Source organism: Scyliorhinus torazame, chromosome 1 (assembly GCF_047496885.1).
Source record: "Scyliorhinus torazame isolate Kashiwa2021f chromosome 1, sScyTor2.1, whole genome shotgun sequence".
In the NCBI taxonomy this organism is placed as follows: Eukaryota; Metazoa; Chordata; class Chondrichthyes; order Carcharhiniformes; family Scyliorhinidae; genus Scyliorhinus; species Scyliorhinus torazame.
The window spans coordinates 54,810,818-54,832,806 of NC_092707.1; the positions used below are offsets into that span (position 1 = coordinate 54,810,818).

General features: G+C 45.1%; 1 protein-coding gene across 3 annotated transcripts in view; it reads right to left on the bottom strand.

Moving 5' to 3' along the window:
- cux2b (cut-like homeobox 2b) overlaps nucleotides 1-19,176 on the bottom strand; it is a 538,929-nt gene extending 519,753 nt beyond the window's left edge. For all 3 annotated transcript variants that reach the window (XM_072494865.1, XM_072494832.1, XM_072494896.1), the window contains exon 1: nucleotides 18,637-19,176. In XM_072494865.1, the coding sequence (XP_072350966.1) occupies nucleotides 18,637-18,699 (63 nt within the window). In that variant the 5' untranslated portion in view covers nucleotides 18,700-19,176. The remainder of the gene's footprint in view (nucleotides 1-18,636) is intronic.
- Between the last annotated feature and the right edge of the window lie 2,813 nt (nucleotides 19,177-21,989).

A 21,989-nucleotide genomic window follows, 5' to 3' on the forward strand; every position in this document is an offset into this window, starting at 1 on the left:
TGTACTTTGGGAACAGTACATAAAAATATACAGACAAAGACACATCAGGAATGGAAGAGGCATCTGGAAATGAGAATAGTTTAAAAAACCAACCAGGATAATAAGCATTTCCCAATGCAACAAGTTTAATCAAAATGAGATCTTCGAAAGATAAAAGCGGTGGTGAACTCGAGTGGTAAAAAGAAAGTTAATCTACTAAATATTTTCTCAAGTATTCCACTAGAGGATAACATGATCTTCAATTATTATGATATAAAAACTGGGAAATTCTCAGATCAATGTGGCAGAGGTACTAGACAAGTTAGAAGGACTGAAGACAAATCCTTTGGGCCAGATAGTAATACTTAAGCATGTGAAAGGTCACCTGGGAGGAGATATTCACTGCCGTGGAAATAGTTATTTAAAAGCTATGGACTGGCGAGTTACCACAGGACTGAAAGCAGGCAAACATAGCGCCCATGCATTCAAAAGGAAAACAAATACTTTCGATGCAACTGTAAACCTATAACCCAACTTCTAAATATTTGCATAGCAATAAGGAGGAACAACCAACAAGGGGAAAAGGGCATTTCCGATCAGCCTCTAACTTTGTGAACCTGAAAAATAAAACAAACAATGCAAATCATTATGCAAGGGCGAGGATGAGCCAACTCTTTGAGGGGGTAGAAGATGTGTGTGAACGTTGCGGGGGTGCGGGGGGGGGGGGCGCAAATCATGTTCATATGTTTTGGTCCTATCCAAAGCTGGAGGATCTGGAAGGAGGTTTTTAGGGTAATCTCTAAAGTGGTGCACATGAAACTGGACCCGGGCCCTCGGGAGGCCTTATTCGGGGTGTCGGACCAGCCAAGGTTGGAAACGGGTGCAGAGGCAGATGTTGTAGCCTTCGCCTTGTTGATCACTTGAAGGAAATGAGAATAGTTAAGAAACCAACCAGGATAATAAGCATTTCCCAATGCAATGTTGGGATGGAGAGCAACCTCTCCACCCTGTGCCCTGGCCAGGGGACCTTTTGGAATTCTTGACTCTTGAGGTCAAGTTTAAACTGAGGGGAAGGATGGAGAGGTTCTACAATTCATGGGCGTTATTCATTATACACTTTCGAAAATTGGATTACATTGAACATTAGGGGCGGGGGTGTTGGGAGGGTTGGGAGGAGGGGGACTGTATGTGTTAATGGTGACGATGGGTGATTCCTGGTTCTTTTTGTTATTTGTTTATGTTAACATGCGGGCTGCTATTTGGGGGTTTAGTGGGAGGATGGGATTGTTGTTGTTGATATGGGGATTGACATTGCATTCGTTACTGATTATTGCTCATTGTTGGTGGGTGTAAATTTGGGAGAAAATGTGAAAAAGGAGAATTAAAATATATATTTTTTTAAAGTAATTCATTATGAAATTATTTAGACTTCCAGAATTTCTGGACAGGTTCGCATGAACACTTTAAGATCAGTACAATTTCAGTATGATTATAAAAGGTAATTATATACCACAGCCCACTCCCTGCCCTGGACTCCCAACCATAGCACCCCAGTAATACAAATTATTTCTGCCTTCAGTACCATGGACCGGAGACCATTTCAATGCAAAAATGTGTTTCTTGGCATCAGATCTCAATTTGCTTTCTGTATTCTGACATCCCCTTTGTAAGATTTTGAGAACGGTACAGATTTTTATGAATCTGTAATACTTATGGATTTTATTCTGTAACCAGAATTTAAAATTAAATGGTTCAGTTTTAACTTGTTGGGCAATTAACAGTCAAGATAGGACGGCATGATGGCACAGTGGTTAGCCCTGCTGCCTCACAGCGCCGAGGACCCAGTTTCGATCCTGGCCCCGGGTCACTGTCCATGTGGAGTTTATACATTCTCCCAGTGTTTGCGTGGGTCTCACCCCCACAACCCAAAAAGATGTGCAGGGTAGGTGAATTGGCCAAGCTGAATTGCCCCTTAATTGGGAAAAAGAATTGGGTACGCTAAATTTATTTTAAAAAACAGTCAAGATAGTTTGGAAAACATGAAAAACAGATGTTCGAGAAGAAACAAACTTGTTTCATTGTTTTATGATGGAGCTCATTGGAGTTGAGCTGAAGCGATTTTAATAGTCAAAATACGATTAGGTGTAAACAAACCATACATGTTTTAATTGATCTGTCCCGAAGGCTTTCATTCTCTGACATTATGATAAGAAGTGGTCTAGACTGTTGATTTTAAGAGCCTTAGTGGGCTTGGGTTAGGATATATTGACAAGAGAATGTTACTATAACCTGGAAGGAAATGTGCATTTGTTTGTGGTGGAATGTAAACTTTTGGAGTTTATGACCCATGAAGCAGGGGAGATGTTGCAAAGGTGGGGTGACAGGAGGTGAATCTCAACCAATAGGAGTGAATGTGAACCATCTCCAAAAAGGGAAGGAGGAACGGGAGACTGAGGGATAGAAGTTGAGAAATCGTAATTTTCGTGAGCACAGTGTTACCATGGCTTCCGGGGTATGATTGTCCTGGACACAGTTCGACATCTCTTCAAAGGCAAAGAAGAGAGACATTGCCTGTGCTGACAACACCAAGATCTCCTGGGATCTTGAGAGATGAGAAACTTCTATGTTGTTTTCACTGCTTCTTGTTAAGTGTATGTAAAATCTTCCTCTTGATTCATAAATACTAGTTATCTGTACCTTGTAGGTGAATTGGCCAAGCTGAACCAAGTACAACTGAGGACCTTAATGTTCGAAATTTAAAATTCAGGCCTTAAGAGTTTGTTTCAATTAGAAGGGTTTTATAACTCAAAAGCCTAAACCTTACACCTTGACATTATATTGATACTGTTATTGTCATTATATTGACACGGTTAGGAGGTCCCCTTTCATTTGTCACTTTTTCAGATTGGAAGAAACAATTTTCACGACCAGAAAGAAATATGGCCTCACACTTGCTAAAAAAGAAGCCAAAAAAAAAATGCAGTGAAGGGTAGCACTGGATGACAATCAATATTAAGCGGCACCATTTAGAAGAGCAATCCTGAGTAATGGAAAGGAGTGAAGTGGCACTACGCTCAATCACTGTCCGGATCTCTCTCGCTTGATACACACGGATACTGAAACCAAACCGAAGACCATTAAATATGCAGTTGACAATACACTAGCGATCATTTATGCAAATAGGTAGACAGTTGACAGCTAGAAATAAAATGCTGGCCAACAAATCTTTTACTTCTTTGGCGACTATATGGTGATAAATGTTTGCTAATTATACTTACACGAGGTGCTTTTACCTGTACTGCAAGACGACCTCTACAAACTTAGTGCATGTCACCATGGCCACCTCTGTGACGAGTCAACAATTTATATCAGTTAACACTGGATTAAGTGAATGATCCAGAGATTTCTTAGCCAAAAGGGTCTTAAAGGAAATGAGTTGGATAGTCTCAGTTCAGTCGTTTTCAGTTGTTGAGGGATAGAAATTCACAACACAGAACTATCCTAAAAGCAGAGAGTGAACTAGTATTCCGAGCTACAGGTAGGTCATGTGGGGAAAACAGAAAACCACACAAATACCATAAAAGGTGGGGAGATACGGTAGCGCAGTGGGTTAGCCCTGCTGCCTCACGGCGCCGAGGTCCCAGGTTCAATCCCGGCTCTGGGTCCCTGTCCGTGTGGAGTTTGCACATTCCCCCTATGTCTGCGTGGGTTATGCCCCCACAACCCAAAGATGTGCAGGTAGGTGGATTGGCCATGCTAAATTGCCCCTTAATTGGAAAAAGAAATGAATTGGGTATTCTAAATTTATAAAGGAAAAAAAAAGGTGGGGCATTTCTTCAGGTAATGGAGTGAAGTTATATTGATTAAGGGAACTGTATTCTGAATCATACTGCACTTTAAGGCATGCTGAGGCAGACACTGGACAAAAAGTGAGGAAGTATCCCTCCCAGCAATAACCTCATTCATCTTCATAATCTCAACATTTGCCAAAATAGGGCAGCACAGCGGCGTAGTGGTTAGCACTGCTGCCTCACGGCACCGAGGACCCGGGTCGATCCCGGCCCCGGGTCACTGGCCGTGTGGAGTTTGCACATTCTGCCCGTGTCTGCGTGGGTCTCACCCCCACAACACAGAGTGCGCAGGGTAGGTGGATTGGCCACACTAAATTGCCCCTTAATTGGAAAAAAAAAAGAGAATTGGGTACTCTAAATTTTTTTTAAACATTTGCCAAAATAGACATAAACTACCCAGCAACCGAAAGGAAAACTATTAGTTTACTTTAAATGGTTTTTCAACATATCGGAGAAAATCAGAGGCTTTTAATAAATCACAGCAAAGTGGTTTCGTTTTTAATTCTAATTGTGAGTTATGCAGTCCACTTTTCTCATGAGTTGAAGAGAATCTCCATTGGTGGCATGGTGCATCCGATGCGAGGAAATGATATTCAGAATTTTGAGCACACAAGCCAATTCTCAATCTGGCCCATGCCATCATGGGAACATTTCACGAGAAAAATAAATGGTTTCAGTTATTCTTGGAATAAATTGCAGTTATTTACACCTGAAGTGCTATCCTCCTTCACCACCATTAAGTTATCACATTCCAGGGTGATATAAAAGATCTCACAATGAACACATCACAATCCTTTCTTCAAAGTAGCTGGTAAATCAATCGCTAAAACAACAAGGCAATATTTTGCTTATCTGTGTCTCGTTCAGTCAATTCAGTTGTCCATCCATGTAGAATACTACATAGTAATAGTTAGAAATCCCATCAATAGCATGTATTAAAAAATTAATTCACATCAGATCCATGTTTTGACATCAATATGTAGGATCTACAGTTAGAATTTTAAAATGAATGCGGAGTGAAGCCCTTCGCCCTCATGCACGAAGCTTGGTTTCATCTAACTGAAGGTTGTTTTTAGGACGCACCTGGCCATGTCCAGAATGAGTCGCTTTTTTTTTAAGGGGTGGAGGACTGGCGCGAGCACTGTTCAGGATGTGCGGCTAACCACGGGCACATGTCCAGGTTTTGTCCCAAGCTCATGGGCTTTTGGGTCTCCTTTTTTTGCACCATGTTGGCGATTCTGAAGATTGAGCTGGAGCCCTGTCCTTTAGTGGCCATATTTGAGGTGTCAAGACTCGCCGGAGCTGCAGACGGGCACGAGGGACATTGTCTTGGCCTTCACCTTGCTGATTGCCCAGGGCAGAGTACTGCTGGGGTAGGGGCCTCCATCTCCATCCAGTGCCTCGTGTGTGGCTGGGAGATCTGATGGAGTTCCTATACCTCGAGAAAGTTAAGTACATCGTGAGGGGAGCAATCAAAGGGTTCTATAAGAGATGGCAGCCTTTTATTGTGTATTTCGAGGAATGGGTCACCATTATTTGTTAAGTTGGGGGAGGGGCGGATTTCAGTTTTGTATGGGGTTGTTCTATTTTTTATGGTTGATGTATGTAAATTTTATTATTTTCTCTATTTTGTATTTTATAAAATTGAAAAGTGTTAATAAAAATATTTTAAAATAACTTTAAAACAAACTCAAAGATCCAGACACTTGGGTGGCTCAGGGAACTAATCTAGTGAGCAGCTCAAACTCAAACAAGGCAGCAAGCTCGCATGTTTGATCCCTAATCTGTGCTCTTTAGTTGGTCTCAGCAAGGGAGGCATTTGCGATGATAAAGTTGGCTTAGGTTAAGAAAGGAAGATGGAGGAAATGGATATATATTGGGTGGATTCCTGCTCTTGTTTGATATCGAGTGGTCCTGTTGGAGGTATATGTGTGGGTCCTGCTGGAGGTATATGTGTGGGTACTGGGTGATGACAGCATTGAGCTGCGTTTCCCCTTTCCGAACTGCCCTCTCAGAAGAATACTCTTCTAAAATTTGATGATAAAGGTAAACATAAATAAGAGCCACTTGGGCTTCTCCACTTTATCACCAGTGTAGGGGTGTTTCCAAAGACTGAGTATTGGGCTACCTTTTACGTGTTCCTCCCGCTTAGTTACAGCTCAGCTGAACACACAGACTGCAGACACACATCAACTCCAGTTAAGAGGGCTTTATTATTCCAAGCTAGGTTCATAAACGTGGGAGTGTGATCTGGACAAATGCCAAAATCATTCTGCCTGACACTGGTACAGACACCCCAATTATAAAGTTTCCAAAAATCAATAGCCCACCCCAGTTGGACTCAATCCCATCGTTGGAGCTGTCAATTTTATATTGACCAATGAAGGTTACTTTAAGCAACATGATGACAATGATCAATTTTACCCCATCCTGCCACCTGTTGTTTACTAGGATACGGTGTCCATTATGAAGTTGTTTTTGTCCATTCCCATCCTACTTATTGCAGCCAGTTCCTTTCCGCCTCATTGTTCATTTAGGGGCAGGATGCTAAAGTTGGTTCCTCTTTACCCCATGGATTGTCTGAGACAGGATATTGGGCGCACTGATAAGAACTGTTTACTGGGCTGACTGTGTTATTGCTGACCACACTATATCTGTCTAATCCAGTTTGTCTCAAAAAACATGGGCAGGTTAGCTAGCTTAAATCCCATCATACCTTGTGGCCACTGCTTGCAGCAAGGGTTTGAATGCTTATAACTGCTATGTCCTGAAAATACATGTTTAGTAGTTAATAATGATTACTGGGTATACTTTCTATGATTAGTCTCAATCCTTAATGAACTAACTTATGTAGAACTATTCTAGTGTTATGAAAGAGAAAATGCTGGAAAACCTCAGCAGGTCTGGCAGCATCAGTAGGGAGAGAAAAGAGCTACCGTTTTGAGTCTGATGACTCTTTGTCAAAGCTTTGTGCAAAGAGTCATCGGACTCGAAACATTAGCTCTTTTCTCTCCCTACAGATGCTGCCAGACCTGCCGAGATTTTCCAGCATTTTCTTTTATTTCAGATTTAGCATCCGCAATAATCTGCTTTTATTCTAGTGTTATCCGAGCTATCTGGTTTTAAGGGATCTCATCTCAGGACACCCCGCATCAACCAGGAAGAATTCAAAGCTACACAGAAGAGATGGGTGATGAAAAAAATAAACATGCAAGTTTAAAAAAGTATTCAAGTGGTCCAATTCACAGACAACCTTCTAGGTGCAAACCATGGTTCAGTAGTAGTGTCTCTCCAGAGTCTGTAGTTGTGCGTTTGAGCCAGGTTTACACTACACTACTGAGACAGTGCTGAACTCTCATAGGTGCTGTCCTTAAAGTGAAAAAAAATAATGAAAATCGCTGATTGTCACGAGTAGGCTTCAATGAAGTTACGGTGAAAAGCCCCTAGTCGCCACATTCCGGCGCCTGTTCGGGGAGGCTGGTACGGGAAGTACCATCTGTCCGCTCGGGATGTAAAAGATCCTATTACACTATTCTAAAAGCAGAGATGGTCTTCCATTGGTCCTTGTCAACGTTATCGCTCAAACAATCAGATCCTTTTCAGGAGTTTGTTATTTTTATTGGTGTGTGCGAGATTTGCACTTCTTACATTACTACAATGCTACAACATCTCTGAACCCTTGGGATGTCTTTGAGAGGAGCTCGATGAATGCAAGTCCATTCTCTTGTCGCTCATTTCTTTCCCAACACCCCAACCATGCAAAGATTACAAAACCAGGACACACACAGACACATCTTACACTGCTGCAGTCCGGGAGCCAAATCCAAACTTGTTTTGCGAGATGATTTGACATTCCCCACCAAAAAACCTACATATATTAAAAACAACTGTTTTATTCACACTGCAGCATGCTTAAATTTTGATTAGATTCAGTTTAATCATCCAACAGACATTATTGCCCCTCATTTCTGTAATGCATATTTAGTTAATATAAATAACATAAAATTTAAAGTCTTATTTTGAAATTGTCCTTTCATTTCACAAATGATTAAACAGAAAGCATTGACATCAACATGAATTCTCTTCCACAACATCTTCCTTTACCTCAACCGAGGATTCCCTCTAAATATGGTTGTCAGAGCCCGCCGTTGTATCCATTCCTTTTCGTGCCCTTCTGCTCCCACTCCTTCCCCCCTCTCTCACAACCAGGCTCCCCTTGTTCTCACCTTCCATCCACCAGCCTTTGTATTCAACCAATTTTTGCCATCCGCAGTATTTAGAATCATAGAATTTACAGTGAAGGAGGCCATTCGGCCCATCGAGTCTGCACTGCCCCTTGGAAAGAGCACCCCACATAAGCCCACGCCTCCACCCTATCACCGTAACCCCACCTAACCTTTTGGACACAAAGGGGCAATTTAGCACCTTTTGGACACTAAGGACTAATCCACCTAACCTGCACTTCTTTGGACAGTGGGAGGAACCGGAGTACCCGGAGAAAGCCCACGCAGACACAGGAGAAAGTGCAAACTCCTGACAGACAGTTACTCAAGGTCGGAATTGAACCCGGATCCCTGGAGCTGTGAGGCAGCAGTGCTAACCACTGTGCCACCATGTTACATCACCATCAAACACATCTTCCCTTCTCCACATTCAGAAGGGACTATTCCCTCTGACACTCTGGTCCACTCTTCAGTGACCCCTGACACTCTGCCCCTCCCCAAACACACACAGGAGGTGTCCTTTCACCTCCTCCCTTCTCACAATCCTAGGTCCCAAACACTCCTTCCAGGTGAAGCAACAATTTACTTGTCCTTCCTTCAACTTAGAGAGTAATACTGAATTTGCTACTCACGATGTGGACTCCTGTACATTGCAGAGACCAAACACTGACTGGGTGACCACTTTATGAAACCCTCCATTCAGTCCAAAAAAATGTGACTTGGAGTTTCCAATCGCCTGTCCTTTTCTTTTTTTTTTTTCAAATATTTTTTATTCGCCCCCTTTTTCACATTTTCTCCCAAATTTACACCCACCAACAATAAACAATAATCAGTAACAAATATATCAATCCCCATATCAATAACAACGATCCCATCTTCCCACCAAACCCCAAACATTAGCCCACATGTTCACACAAATGACAAAAAGGAATCAGGAATCACCCATAGTCGCCATTAACACACATCGCCCCCCCTCCCCCCAACCCTCCCACCCACACGCCCCAACTAATGTTCGATGTTATCCAGTTCTTGAAAGTGCATAATGAATAATGCCCATGAATTGTAGAACCCCTCCATCCTTCCCCTCAGTTCAAACTTAACCTTCTCAAGAGTCAAGAATTCCAACAGGTCCCCCCACCACGCCAGGGCACAGGGTGGAGAGGTTGCTCTCAAACCTATCAGGATCCGCCTTCGGGCGATCAACGAGGCGAAGGCGACAACATCTGCCTCCGAACCGGTTTCCAATCCTAGCTGGTCCGACACCCCAAATATGTCCTCCCAGGGGCCCGGGCCCAGTTTCACACGCACCACTTTAGAAATTACCCTAAAAACCTCCTTCCAGTAATCCTCTAGCTTTGGACAGGACCAAAATACATGATCGTGATTAGCCCCCCCCCCCCCCCCCCCCCCGCCCCGCAGCAACGTTCACACACATCTTCTACTCCTTCAAAGAATCGGCTCATCCTCGCCCTTGTGAGGTGTGCTCTGTATACCACCTTCAGCTGTATCAGCCCCAACCTTGTGCACGAGGTGGAGGCATTCACTCTCCGGAGCACCTCACACCTGAACCCCTCCTCCATATCCTCTCCCAACTCTTCCTCCCACTTCCAGTAGTGCCTTCTCCTCGTCCAAAATAGCTCCGTAAACCGCCGACACTACCCCCTTCTCCAGTCCCTCTGTCGTCAGCACCTCCTCCAGCAATGTGTAGGCCAGCTCCACCGGGAAGCTCTGTATCTCCTTTCTGGCAAAATCTCAAACCTGCATGTATCTAAACATTCCCCCCTACTCCAGCCCATACTTCGCTTCCAGTTCTTTCAATCCTGCAAACCAACCCCTAAGAAACAAATCTTTTAGTGTCTTAATCCCCTTCGCCTCCCATTTCCAAAAAATCTCATCCCACTTCCCTGGCTCAAATCTGTGGTTCCCCCGAATCGGCATTTCCCTTGACCCTGCCCACAACCCGAAGTCTTGCCGAAACTGCCTCCAAATTCTCAATGAAGCGATTATTACCGGACTCCCTGATTATTTCCCCAGGACCATCGGGAGCGGCGCTGTTGCTAGTGCTTTCAGACCCGACCCCCTGCATAAACTCTCCTCCATTCTGACCCACTGGGAATCAACCCCTCTGACCCAGCTCCGCACCTTCTCCACATTCGCCGCCCAGTAGTAATACATCAGGTTCGGAAGACCGAAACCCCCTGCCTGCCTTCCTCTCTGTAGCAGCACCTTTCTAATTCTGGCCACCTTCCCTCCCCATATCAACAAAGTAATCCTTCCCTCAATCTCGCTGAAAAAAGCCTTTGGCAGGAAATTCAGCAGGCATTGAAAAATAAACAGAATCGCAGCAACACGTTCATTTTAACCACCTGTACCCGACCCGCCAGTGACAGAGGGAGACCATCCCACCTTGCCAGATCAGCTTTCACTCTCCCCACCAAACTAGAAATGTTGTACCTGCGGAGCCCCCCCCACTCCTGGGCAACCTGCACTCCCAGGTACCTAAAGCGAGTCCCTGTCCTACGGAATGGCAGTATCTCCAGCCCTGCCCCCACCCCCAGCCGAGACACCACAAAATACTCACTCTTGTCTAGATTTAGTTTGTACCCCGAGAAAGACCCAAACAATCGAAGCAGCTCCAATATTCCTCCCATCGACGCACTCGGTTCCAACACATAACAGCAAGTCATCGGCATACAAGGACACCCTATGCTCTATCCTCCCCCCGCACTATTCCATTAATACCCCCGAAGTTCTTAATGCGATGGCCAATGGCTAAATCGCGAGTGCAAACAGCAGAGGGGACATAGGACATCCCTGCCTAGTCCCACGGTGGAGAGAAAAGTATCTCGAGCTGATTTTGTTTGTGCGGACACTCGCCCTCGGCTCCTTATGTAGTAGCTTTATCCAGTTTACAAATCTTGGTCCAATCCCAAAGCATTCCAGAACTGCCATCAAGTACCCCCATTCTACCGGGTCAAACGCCTTCTCAGCATCCAACGTTACAACCACCTCTGTTTCCTTCCCCACCGCTGGTGCCATAACGACGTTCAATACCCCTCTATAACGTTTGAAAAGTGCTGCCTTCCTCTCACAAACCCAGTCTGATCTTCACATATCACCTTCGGGAGGCACTCCTCCAGCCTACCCGCCAGTACCTTCGCCAATACTTTTGCGTCCACATTCAGAAGTGATATGGGCCTATACGACCCACACTCCGTCGGATCCTTATCTTTTTTTAACAACAGGGAAATCGATGCCTGTCCCAAAGTTTGTGGCAACACCGCCTTCCCTATCGCCTCTTCAAACATCCCCACCATCAGGGTGCCAGCTTATCCTTGAATTTTTTATAATATTCCACCGGAAACCCATCCGGCCCTGCCACCTTCCCCGACTGCATCCTCCCAATCGCATCCTTTATCTCCTGCTCCATTATCGCTCCTTCTAATGTAGCCCTGTCCCCCTCCCTTAACCTCGGGTACTCCAACCCATCTAGAAATTCCTGCATCTCCCGGTCTCCCCCAGGTGGCTCTGACCTGTACAACCTCTCATAAAATGCCCCAAAAACCTTGTTAATCAGATCCGGAGCCACCACCAACTTCCCTGCCCGATCCCTCACCTGAACATTTTCCCTTACTGCTGCCTCCCTCCGGAGCTGACCTGCTAACATACCCTGCCTTATCTCCATGTTCGTAAACTGCACCCCTTGCTCGTCTCAGTTGGCGCACCGCCTTACTGGTAGATAGTCGGTCAAAGCTCGCCTGCAGTTCCTTCCTCTTTTCCAACTTCGCTGGGTCCCCATCTTCTGCATAACTCCTATCTACCTCCAACATCTCATCTATTACCTTCTGCTGCTCCAATCTCTCCTCTTTGTCCACCCTGGCCTTAAATGAAATCACCTCAACCCTCACCCCCGCCTTTAGGGCCTCCCAGACAACTGCCTTCGACACCTCACCCGTACAGTTGAAACCTACATATTCCTCAATTCCCTTTTCAATTTTGTCACAGAACCCTTGGTCCCCCAAAAGTCCCACATCTAATTTCCACCCCGGCCTCTGCGCTACCCCCTTCTCCAGTACCATATCCACCCAATGCGGAGCATGATCTGACACTGCAATTGCCGAGTATTCTGACCCCTTAACCCCAGCCAGCAAAGCCTTCCCCACCATGAAAAAGTCGATCCGCGAGTATACCTTATGGACTGCTGAGAAAAACGAGTACTTCTGTTCCCTCGGGTACCGAAACCTCCAAGGGTCCACCCCTCCCATTTCCACCATTAGCCCAGCCAGCGCCTTCGCCCCCCCCCTGATGGGACCAGCGAGCACGGCCGTGATCTATCCAACCGTGGCTCCTGCACCAAGTTACAGTCCCCCTCCACTATCAGTTTGTGTGTGTCCAAGTCGGGGATGGCCCCAAACACCTTTGCAAATCCCACCTCGTCCCAATTGGGACTATATACACTTATACACTTAACAGCGCCACTAGCCTCCCCTCCAGCGCCCCTGTCACAATCACATATCTACCCCCCGGATCTGCCACCACCTTCTCCATCTAGAAGTGTACTCTTTGGCTGACCATTACCGCTATCCTTCGAGCCCTTCCATCAAATCCAGAGTGAAACACCTGACTAACCCAGCCCTTTTTAAGTCTCACCTGGTCCTTCACCCTCAAGTGAGTCTCCTGCAGCATTGCTGCATCGGCTTTCAGACTTTTAAGATGCGCAACCACCCTTGACCTCTTGACCGGACCTCCTAACCATCTCATGTCCCATGTGACTATCCTAACTGGGGACCCCCCCCCCCCTGGGGACCCCCCCACTCCTCCCTCCCCTTCTTATCCACCATCATCATACCACCGGACCCTGCCGCATGACCCTGACCCGCCCCTATCCATTATTAACATCGAACCCCTTTCCCCCCCCCTCCCAAAAACCCCCCTCCATTTCCTCTCGAAAAAACATCTCCCAGCATCAATCCCTCCCCCTCCTCACTTGCCTCGTAAGCCCATCGAAACCTGCTAACCAGGCTCCAATGTCCGCTGCCCTCCTCTCAACTCACCTCCGTTCACTAGCCGACTTTAGTTAGCTAGTGCGGGTGGCTCCCCCCGCCAAGGTATACGGTCCCCTCCCACCCAGTCCCAGAGAAAGAAAAAACAAAAACAACAATCCAACCCATACCATTCACTAAAATATGATATAACCGTCACAACACAAAATGCCAATCAACCCAACCAATAACTTGAACTCTGTAACAATGTGAAGTGAAGTAAATTACAATACACATCAGTAAAAAGAAAGTTTATAGTATTTATACATTTTCCAGCTCCCCAATCACAGTCCACAGTCTCTCTTCCAGCTCCGCTCCTCCCATCTGTCCCAAGCCTTTTGCCCTCACGAACGCCTCAGCCGCCTCCGCTGTCTCAAAATAAAAGTCTTTGGCATCATACATCACCCTCAGCTTCGCTGGGTATACCAAATCGCACCCCCTTTTTGCACGGTGCTGCCTTCACTCGCCCGAACGCTTTTTGCCAACTCCACCGTCAAGTCCTGGAAGATCCGAACTCCAGCACCATCCCACTGCACCTCGCGCTTCTGCTTCACCCAGCGCCTGTCCTTTTCATTCTCTAACTTAAAAAAAAAATTTAGGGTACCCAATTCTATTTTTTTTCCAATTAAGGGGCAATTTAGCAAGGCCAATCCACCTAACCTGCCCATCTTTGGGTTATGGGGGTGGGTGAGACCCACGCAGACACGGGGAGAATGTGCAAATTCCACACGTGCAGTGACCCGGACCGGGATCGAATCCGGGTCTTCGGCGCTATGAGGCAGCAGTGCTAACCACTGTGCCACCGTCCCCACCTTCATTCTCAACTTGCTGTCATTTTTACTTTTTTTAAAAACAAAACTCAAGCCTCCTGTAGTGTTCCAATGAAGCTCAACAAAAGAACAGCAGCTCATCTTTCAACCAACTCATTGCTCAGTTTAACAATTTTCGATCATGACCTCTAACCTCTAACTTTTCAGAATAGAATGAAACATCAACGACCTGACCATTAACTCTTTTCCTCTCTCCACAGATGCTGCCTGGACTTCAAAATTACAGAATTTTCTGTTTTTATAACAAATGCTCTGGCTGTTTTTTCTTGTGCAAGTTATTTTTAGACAGAGGAGGGAATGATCTTTAGTGCTGATGAATGGCGCATCTTTCCACTTCAGAGACCCAGTGATAGCATTAAGTGCTCTCAAGTCAGCTATAGCACTTTCTGATGCAGAATAAAGCTCCCTCTATTCTGTCTTAAATGTGTATCTTGATCACAATTGGAACAGTTTCTGGAATTTCCAAAGACATTGTATGAAATGCTTTGCGACGTTTCGATTGTATTTCTTTTTTTTTTTTAAAAGACCACCACTGACATACCGGTATGATACACTCATTTCCCATTTAATTTGTGTGGGCTTTCTGCCTGTCAATGTGGCATTAAATCAAGGATGGTCCATGTCCGCATGATCGGAGCTGCAACCACCAAATGTCATTTCATAGGACGCTTATAAATGTAGCAGAGATCTCAGAAATAAAGGACAAATTCTTGAATGCACTGCACCAACTGATGCGCCCTGTAACGTAGTGGTATTGTCACTGGACTAGTCAACCAGAGACCCAGGGTAATGCTCTGGGGACCCAGGTTCAAATCCCGCCACTGCAGATGGTAAAATTTGAATTCAATAAAAATCTGGATTAAAAGTCTAATGATGACCATGAGACCATTGTCAATATCATTAAAACTCAATCTGGTGGGGCAGCACAGTGGTGTAGTGGTTAGCACTGCTGCCTCACAACTCCGAGGCCCCAGGTTCGATCCTGGCTCTGGGTCACTGTCCGTGTGGAGTTTGCACATTCTCCCTGTGTTTGCGTGGGTTTCGCCTCCACAACCCAAAGATGTGCAGGTAGGTGGATTGGCCACGCTAAATTGCCCCTTAATTGGAAAAAATGAATTTTTAAAAAAAACATCTGGTTCACCAACATCCTATAGGGTAGGAAATCTGCCATCCTTACCTGGTCTGGCCTACATGTGACTCCAGACCCACAGAAATATGGTTGACTCTGAACTGCCCCCTCAAGGGCAATTAGGGATTGGCAATAGGTGCTGGTCCAGCCAGCGATACCCACGTCCCGTGAACGAATAAAAAAGAAGTTCCTGCTCATGTAAAAATGGAAATTTTAAATTTGAAGAAGAATTACATTGGATACATGGCACAGAAACAGGCCATTTGTTATCAAGTATATTCCCTCCAGAAATTGTGAACCCTCCCCTAACAAAGTTAATCAATAAAAAATAGATTTAAAAGTTTTAATTTTCAAAGGAATCCCACATATACACGTTAGTTGATCGAGTTTAGAGAGGAAGGTAGAAAAACTATCCTCTCCATACAATGGTAATCTGTCTCAGTGATGTCACAATTTCCCTTGTCAAATTGATCCCGTCAATCTCTACAGGCAAAGCTATTTCCTTTTCTGTATCCAACCTATACTCTGGCTCGTTTATCATTTATGTGGTAAACCATCAATCAACAGTCAAGGGAGTTGCAGAAAAGTGGAGACAAAAAAAGTTATTTCCATTCACATCTCATCGTTCACTGACTTTCCTGATCAATTAATAAATGTTATCTGTTTAATTAAAATTGTGCAATTAGTCAATTAATATTTCTCTATGCATTTTTAAAAATGACCTGAAGTATTCTCAGTTCTACGGAGCTAAAAACTTTTGAAGAATCACAGTATCACCAGAAAAGGTACAGATTGACTTAACAGCAAATGGCTCAACGTGTTCCGTGTCACTGACAGTGATACTTCAGTAGCAAGTTACAACAGTTATTTTAAACCTTTACAAGGAAGATACTGAATGCCAAAGAAACCCCTGCTATTCAATGCGTTCACCAGATGGCAAGGAGTGGGAGACAGAGACCACCATTGTCCTATTTCACGCCAAACGTCTTTGCGCAATTCAGAAAAATAAACATGTCAGATTTACTTCTGTAGTTCGATCATGGTCCACATTTCTGGGCAAAATCTACTGTTCTGCAAGATTGAAATATTGTCGATCAGCTGAGTCAAAACCATCAATCTTTACACCTTGGATAATGCATTTTTTAAAAAAAATACAGTATCTTGGGTCCTCACCAGAAACTCTGTTGGTAAAGATACTGACAGTGGAATCACATAGATCAAAAATGTTCCATGCTTTGTCCCTGATCTGCCCTGCATTAGCTGAACTTAACCAGCGACAAAGTTGGTTCAATATAATCAGCTCAACATATTTTGGCTAAGCAGAGGTTAAAAAGGACCAGCAGGGCTCCCACTCCAGATCATTACCCAGTAGCTCCTGTTAAAATGTGAGTCTGCCTGGACATCAGGTGAAGACAGGCTCAGATCTGACTGACAGTGCTGCAAATGGTACAAATGCCTGTCGTCACTCACATTTGGGCTGGGGCATGAAGACTATGTACCAGGAGCTGCCTGAAAGCTATAGAAGCATAGGGGGAAACTGGGAGGACGGGAGAGAAAGAGGAAGGGAAGGGTGAAAATCTTATAAATAAATAATTAGTAAATGAGCCAATTTGGCCTCAATAAAAAAGATAACTGTTCGGTCTTCATAAAAATGATCAGCAAGTTAAAAAGCAGCAGTATGGTGCCCTTGGCTTTCGGTACCTCATTAATAAATAATTACCTTCCTTCAAAATCATTAAAACACAAAAAAATAGAATGGGAACCCCCCCATCAAAAATAAAATAAACCTTTGTGAGAAAAATCGAAATAAAAGGACTTTACTGAGAGAGAGATTCGAAAATAGTTACTTGCAAATGAGTAGGCAGTTTGTGAGACGGACATTAAATGTTGCCATTCCCACTTTTCAAACGTCCTCACTCTTCACTTCCTAATCGGAGTTCAGGAAGGGAGGAAGGAGAACTGACTCTAACCTATAGTGCGGGTGGATGATGGCTGCACCAATCGTGCCAGTTCACCTGCTGTCTAGTTAAACAACGTCTCTCCCCCAACTCGACAGACATACGCAAGTTCAGACAAATGAATGAATTGTTGGGAAGCTTACAGGCTTCTCTCTCTCACAGGGAGGGCAGCGGGCTGGCAAGGTCACCTTCTATCCCCTGTCGAGGGGCGGCGCCATCAGATCTGGCCTGGCCAAGGCGACACGACTGTTCACAGCTCAGAACATCCCCAATATATAATCTCTTCTTTAAAAGAAAATCACAGTAACAAAGCAGCCGGGGACCAGAATCAGCAACCTGATAAAACATTTTTTTAAAAAGGCCACACGTCTCCATCCAGCGGCTCACTCCGAAAAGTCGTTTAGGACCATCCAAAATCCCATGTCAAGGGGTTCCAGGTATTCCCAGGGGGTGGAGGGGACAAATCTCCCTCCTCTGCCCTCCCTTTCATCTCTATGAAGTGTTCTTGTCATTTCCCATGTTACAAAACATCAATCACACAGAGCGCCGGTGTTTCAGAGCCCGAGCCTGGTTTACAAACATCAGGAATACAATAACACCACCATCCCATTCCGCAGATACTTCCAAAATACCAGCAGCCCTGCAAAGGCAATTAGCCGGCGTTAAATTGCATTGAGTGCGGCTTAAATGAGCCCCCACACCCGCGGCTGGGGTGCTTTAATTAAAGGGGAATGTACTCCAGCAACAACAACAAAAATCTCAACGATTGCTACACGAACGGCATTTAAGAAAAGATCATTTTCCAATCAATTTCCCCTTGGCGGTCACAGTACAGCCGGGTTTGGGGGGTGGGAAATAACTGTTTGGTCCGAGCGTGTTCTTTTCACACACACACACACAAATGAGGAGCGAAAACTTCTCTAATTAATCCGCCTCAGAAGTTTAACATTAAAGTTAATGGAGCCGTCTGGAAACGTAAAAAAAGAGAAGTCCGGGCTAACATAAGGAAGAAATAAAAGGTTTTTTTTTAAAGTTAATAAACATCTTAGGAATAGTTAAAAAGATGCCGGCCGACCTTGTATTCACCCGAAGAGCAAAAGACAACAACAACAAGAGGCTGAGCCGAGCCCAATTTCCAGCAGGCAGCGTGCCTGACTGAATGCTCACCCTTTTGCAATGTGTGTGTTTGCAGCCCAGCTCAGGGGTTTTCACCCCCAGAAAATAAAAATAAAACAAAACTACCTGCCCTAAACATAATAAAGTCAGAGCGCCCCGCTAAACTGCATTAATGACTTGTACTTTTTAGTCTGCTGTGTGTGTGTGTGGAGGGAGCCTGTGTGCACAGACTGGCCGCTGCAAGTGGGCAGGACGGCGGCGCGCGGCACCAGCTTCCCTGCGCTGCGCTCTGCTGCCTGATCGATGATTGAACTGAACAAAGGCGGGGGATCAATTCCTAATACGTATCAATCGGGCAGCCGCGGCTCTGCTCTGCACCGAAAGCGCCGCCGAAAAGCCGGGTTCAGCAGCCCCTCTCCTCCTCCTCCCCCCCCTCCTCCCAGCCGGAGCCACTTTGCCCGCTCGGATTGCCAGGGGAGGGGGTGAAGGTGGAGGTTTTCTCACTAACCTGGAGCCGCCGTAGATCAAATTTCTTCCAATATTGAAACATCGATCCCACATTGGCGGCCATCTTGGGGGATATTGAAGTGATATTTTCTCTTTATTTTCCTTTCGGCTCCTGTAAATATCCGGCGTGGATTCCCGCCTCAACTGGCCACTTCAAAGAATACAGAGAGAGAGAGAGAGGCGATTCACAACAAAGCGGGGGGACTGGGGGGAGGGGGGCAGGCTGCCCGCTCTTTGAGGTGATTTTTTTTTTTGGGGGGGGGGGTTTGATTGGGAAAGTTTTCCGTTTGGTCCTTGTTGTTGTTGAACGTCAGTTTTGCGCCGAGACTTGATTTTGATCAGATAATATCGCCGGCAAAGTGAACAATTAACAGGGTGGGCGGGCCGCGTAAATTCTTTGAGCAAATTACAGCATCTTTATCCCCCAATACGGCAACAGGAGGCTAGAACATTAAATATATATATGTCCACATTACAGAACATATATGTCAAATTCCATTTTCTGATGTGTCGCTTCTCTGCCCTGAGGGGCCTGCGGATAGAACATACACAGAAGCGCGCTTTAATAGGTTAAATGGCAATACACAACTTTGTTTTGTGGGGTGGGAGGGACATTTACACCACTTTTGGCCAATCCTGCAGTCTCGACACCACTTTTTTGTGTGAAGGGGGCGGGGAGGGGGGGTTCAAAAGCCTTCACTCTATTCTTTGTTACTATTTCTGAACAATCATTGGAGTGAGTGAGTGCACTGTTTAAATAACCCGCACTATTGGGGCGGAGGATTTTATTGCAGCGGGGGTAACTCTCTCACACCTCTGACTAGCACCAAGGCGACAAGACAGGAAGCAGCAAGAGTCCAGCCGGCGGCTCCAGCTCTCAGGATCCAACATACCAGATGGATTTCAGCAACTTTTACCCCCCACCCACCCGGGGGGTGGGAGGTGACTTCTCGAGTTTGATTAAGTTTGCTGTCTGTTTTATTAACCATTTGTCTCTCTCTAAGAAACCCAACGCAGTAAAAGCACAGGACAATAAAGAGGCTTCCAGATGCTGGTCGTTACTAGTGTACGATCCCCTTTCGTCCGACTTTGATGCAACTGCGGCGACATGAAAGGCTGCAAATTGCTTTCCGTTGCGCGACCGGCTTTTATCTGAAGCCCATGTTATTTTACGGGCCACCCACACGCTCCAGCTCGCTCAGGATGTTGAAGAGTCGAGTGGAAGACTCCCAATTATTTGTTGCGGCGCGAGTCCTATATTCTACCCAGTATCGTCCCGGCTGCCTGTCCAGCCAGCCAGGAACTGAGCGCAGCGCTCCCGGCCAGCGCTGAGCTGAGCGGGGGAGGCTATAGTTCTGGTGTGAAGTGTTCGACTTGCACATGCGGGGATCCTAACCGATTCTTCACACTTTAGAAGGGCATTGGCAAACGGGCCCAGCATAGGTATTCGTGGGCAAGAGCCACATTTGCTTCGCTGGAACATTTTTGAACTTCTATGTGACCTGACCTGAACACGGTTCTACTCTATATATGTGATACATTTTTAATGTAGCAAAAAAATATTTTGATCAATTTTTTTCTTCGGCGAGTCACGAGTGCCATCAAAGGTACATTCAGAGACATCATACCATCATTATAGATGGTTTAAAAACTATCATTTCAAACAACAATTTCATCAATATTCTATTGACAGATTCAGTGTTTCTGTACGTTATGATCAACTGCAATCAACCTTGGGGGGGGGGAATTCACTCCATGCAATTTCAAATCTGTAAAGCAAGCAAATTAAATCCCCATCTTCTGCAGAGTCTGGTGTGCATTGCACTAAAATACCCCTTCTGTACAGTGTGCTTCACGTAGGTAAATATTGAGAGTGACGTGTTTACAGTTGCTGGCTGTGTAATGGCTGATGCATTGTGACTGGTGCTTATTAGCAAATAAACCCATGCCATATAATCACTCCAGTTACAGATCTGTCCCTGGGCGGATCTATTGAAGTATAGGCTATCCCCTGCCCCCAAAGTGAACTCTTCAGTTCAATAAAGCAAGGTCTCAAAAAACATCCTCTGTCTACATCTAAACTTAACTCGCAGCATTATTTTTTTAGGGTTCAGTGTGTATCTCTTTAGGCTCCAGTCAATCTCAGGCACATATACATTCCTCTGCTGACACTTCTGCTGAATTTCAGAATTAATACCCACTGATTGGGTCAGCTACAATTTACACAATTGCAGGTGACTGGATCGAACATTTGCTCGGAGCTGGAAAGCTACAGAGATCTCTTCTAGAAGGCAGTGGAGGGCAGCAGAAAGAGGGTTCAAACTGGGTGTAGCTGGATGACAGACGTCACAAAGTGGTTGTAGAAAAGCTACAATTGATGTGTGCAAAATATAGGGAGTTTGGGAGAAAGTTGAGAAGTCAGACCTCTCAAGGTAGTGACCTCAGGATTACTACCAATGCCACCTGCTAGCCAGAGTAGAAATAGCAGGATATATCATATGAATATGTGGCTGAAGAGATAGTGCAAGGCGGAGGATTTCAGATTCCTGGGGGAGGTGGGACCTGTACAAACTGGATGGGTTATTTGTTGGCAGGACCAGGACTGATGTCTTAAGGAGAGTATTTGCTAGAGTGGCTGGGGAGGGTTTAAACTAAAATGGTAGGCTGATTCTGAGGAGGGGAAATCAAGGACAAATGCAAAAGACAGAATGGGGACTAACAAAAGATAGAGAAACCAAGGGCCAGATTCAAACTGCGCCACAATAAACAATAGTAAGAACGACACAAGTAATGTTAAAAAGACTCGCCTCAAGACTTTGTGCCTTAACATGTGGAGCATTCGCAATAAAGTGAATTAATTAATCACACAAATAGATGTAAATGGGTATGATGTAGTCAGGTTTATGGAGACATGGCTGCAGGGTGACCAGGGATGGGAATTGAACATTCAGAGGAATTCAGTATTTTGGAAGAACAGAGAAAAAGGAAAAGGGGGTGAAGTTGCATTGCTGGTTAAAGAGGAAATTAACGTAATACAGAGGTAAGATATTAGCCCTGACAATAAAATTCACTTATTGTCACAAGTAGGCTTCAAATGAAGTTACTGTGAAAAGCCCCTAGTCACCACATTCCAGCACCTGTTCGGGGAGGCTGGTACGGGAATTGAACCGTGCTGCTGGCCTGCCTTGGTTTGCTTTCAAAGCTAGCAATTTAGCCCTGTGCTAAGGGTAGAGTTGAGAAACAATGAGGGGCAAAAAGCCTTAGTGGGGGTTGTATATAGACCCCAAACTGTAGTGGTGATGTTGAGAAAGGCATTAAACAGGAAATTAGAGATGCATGCGATAAAGGAACGTC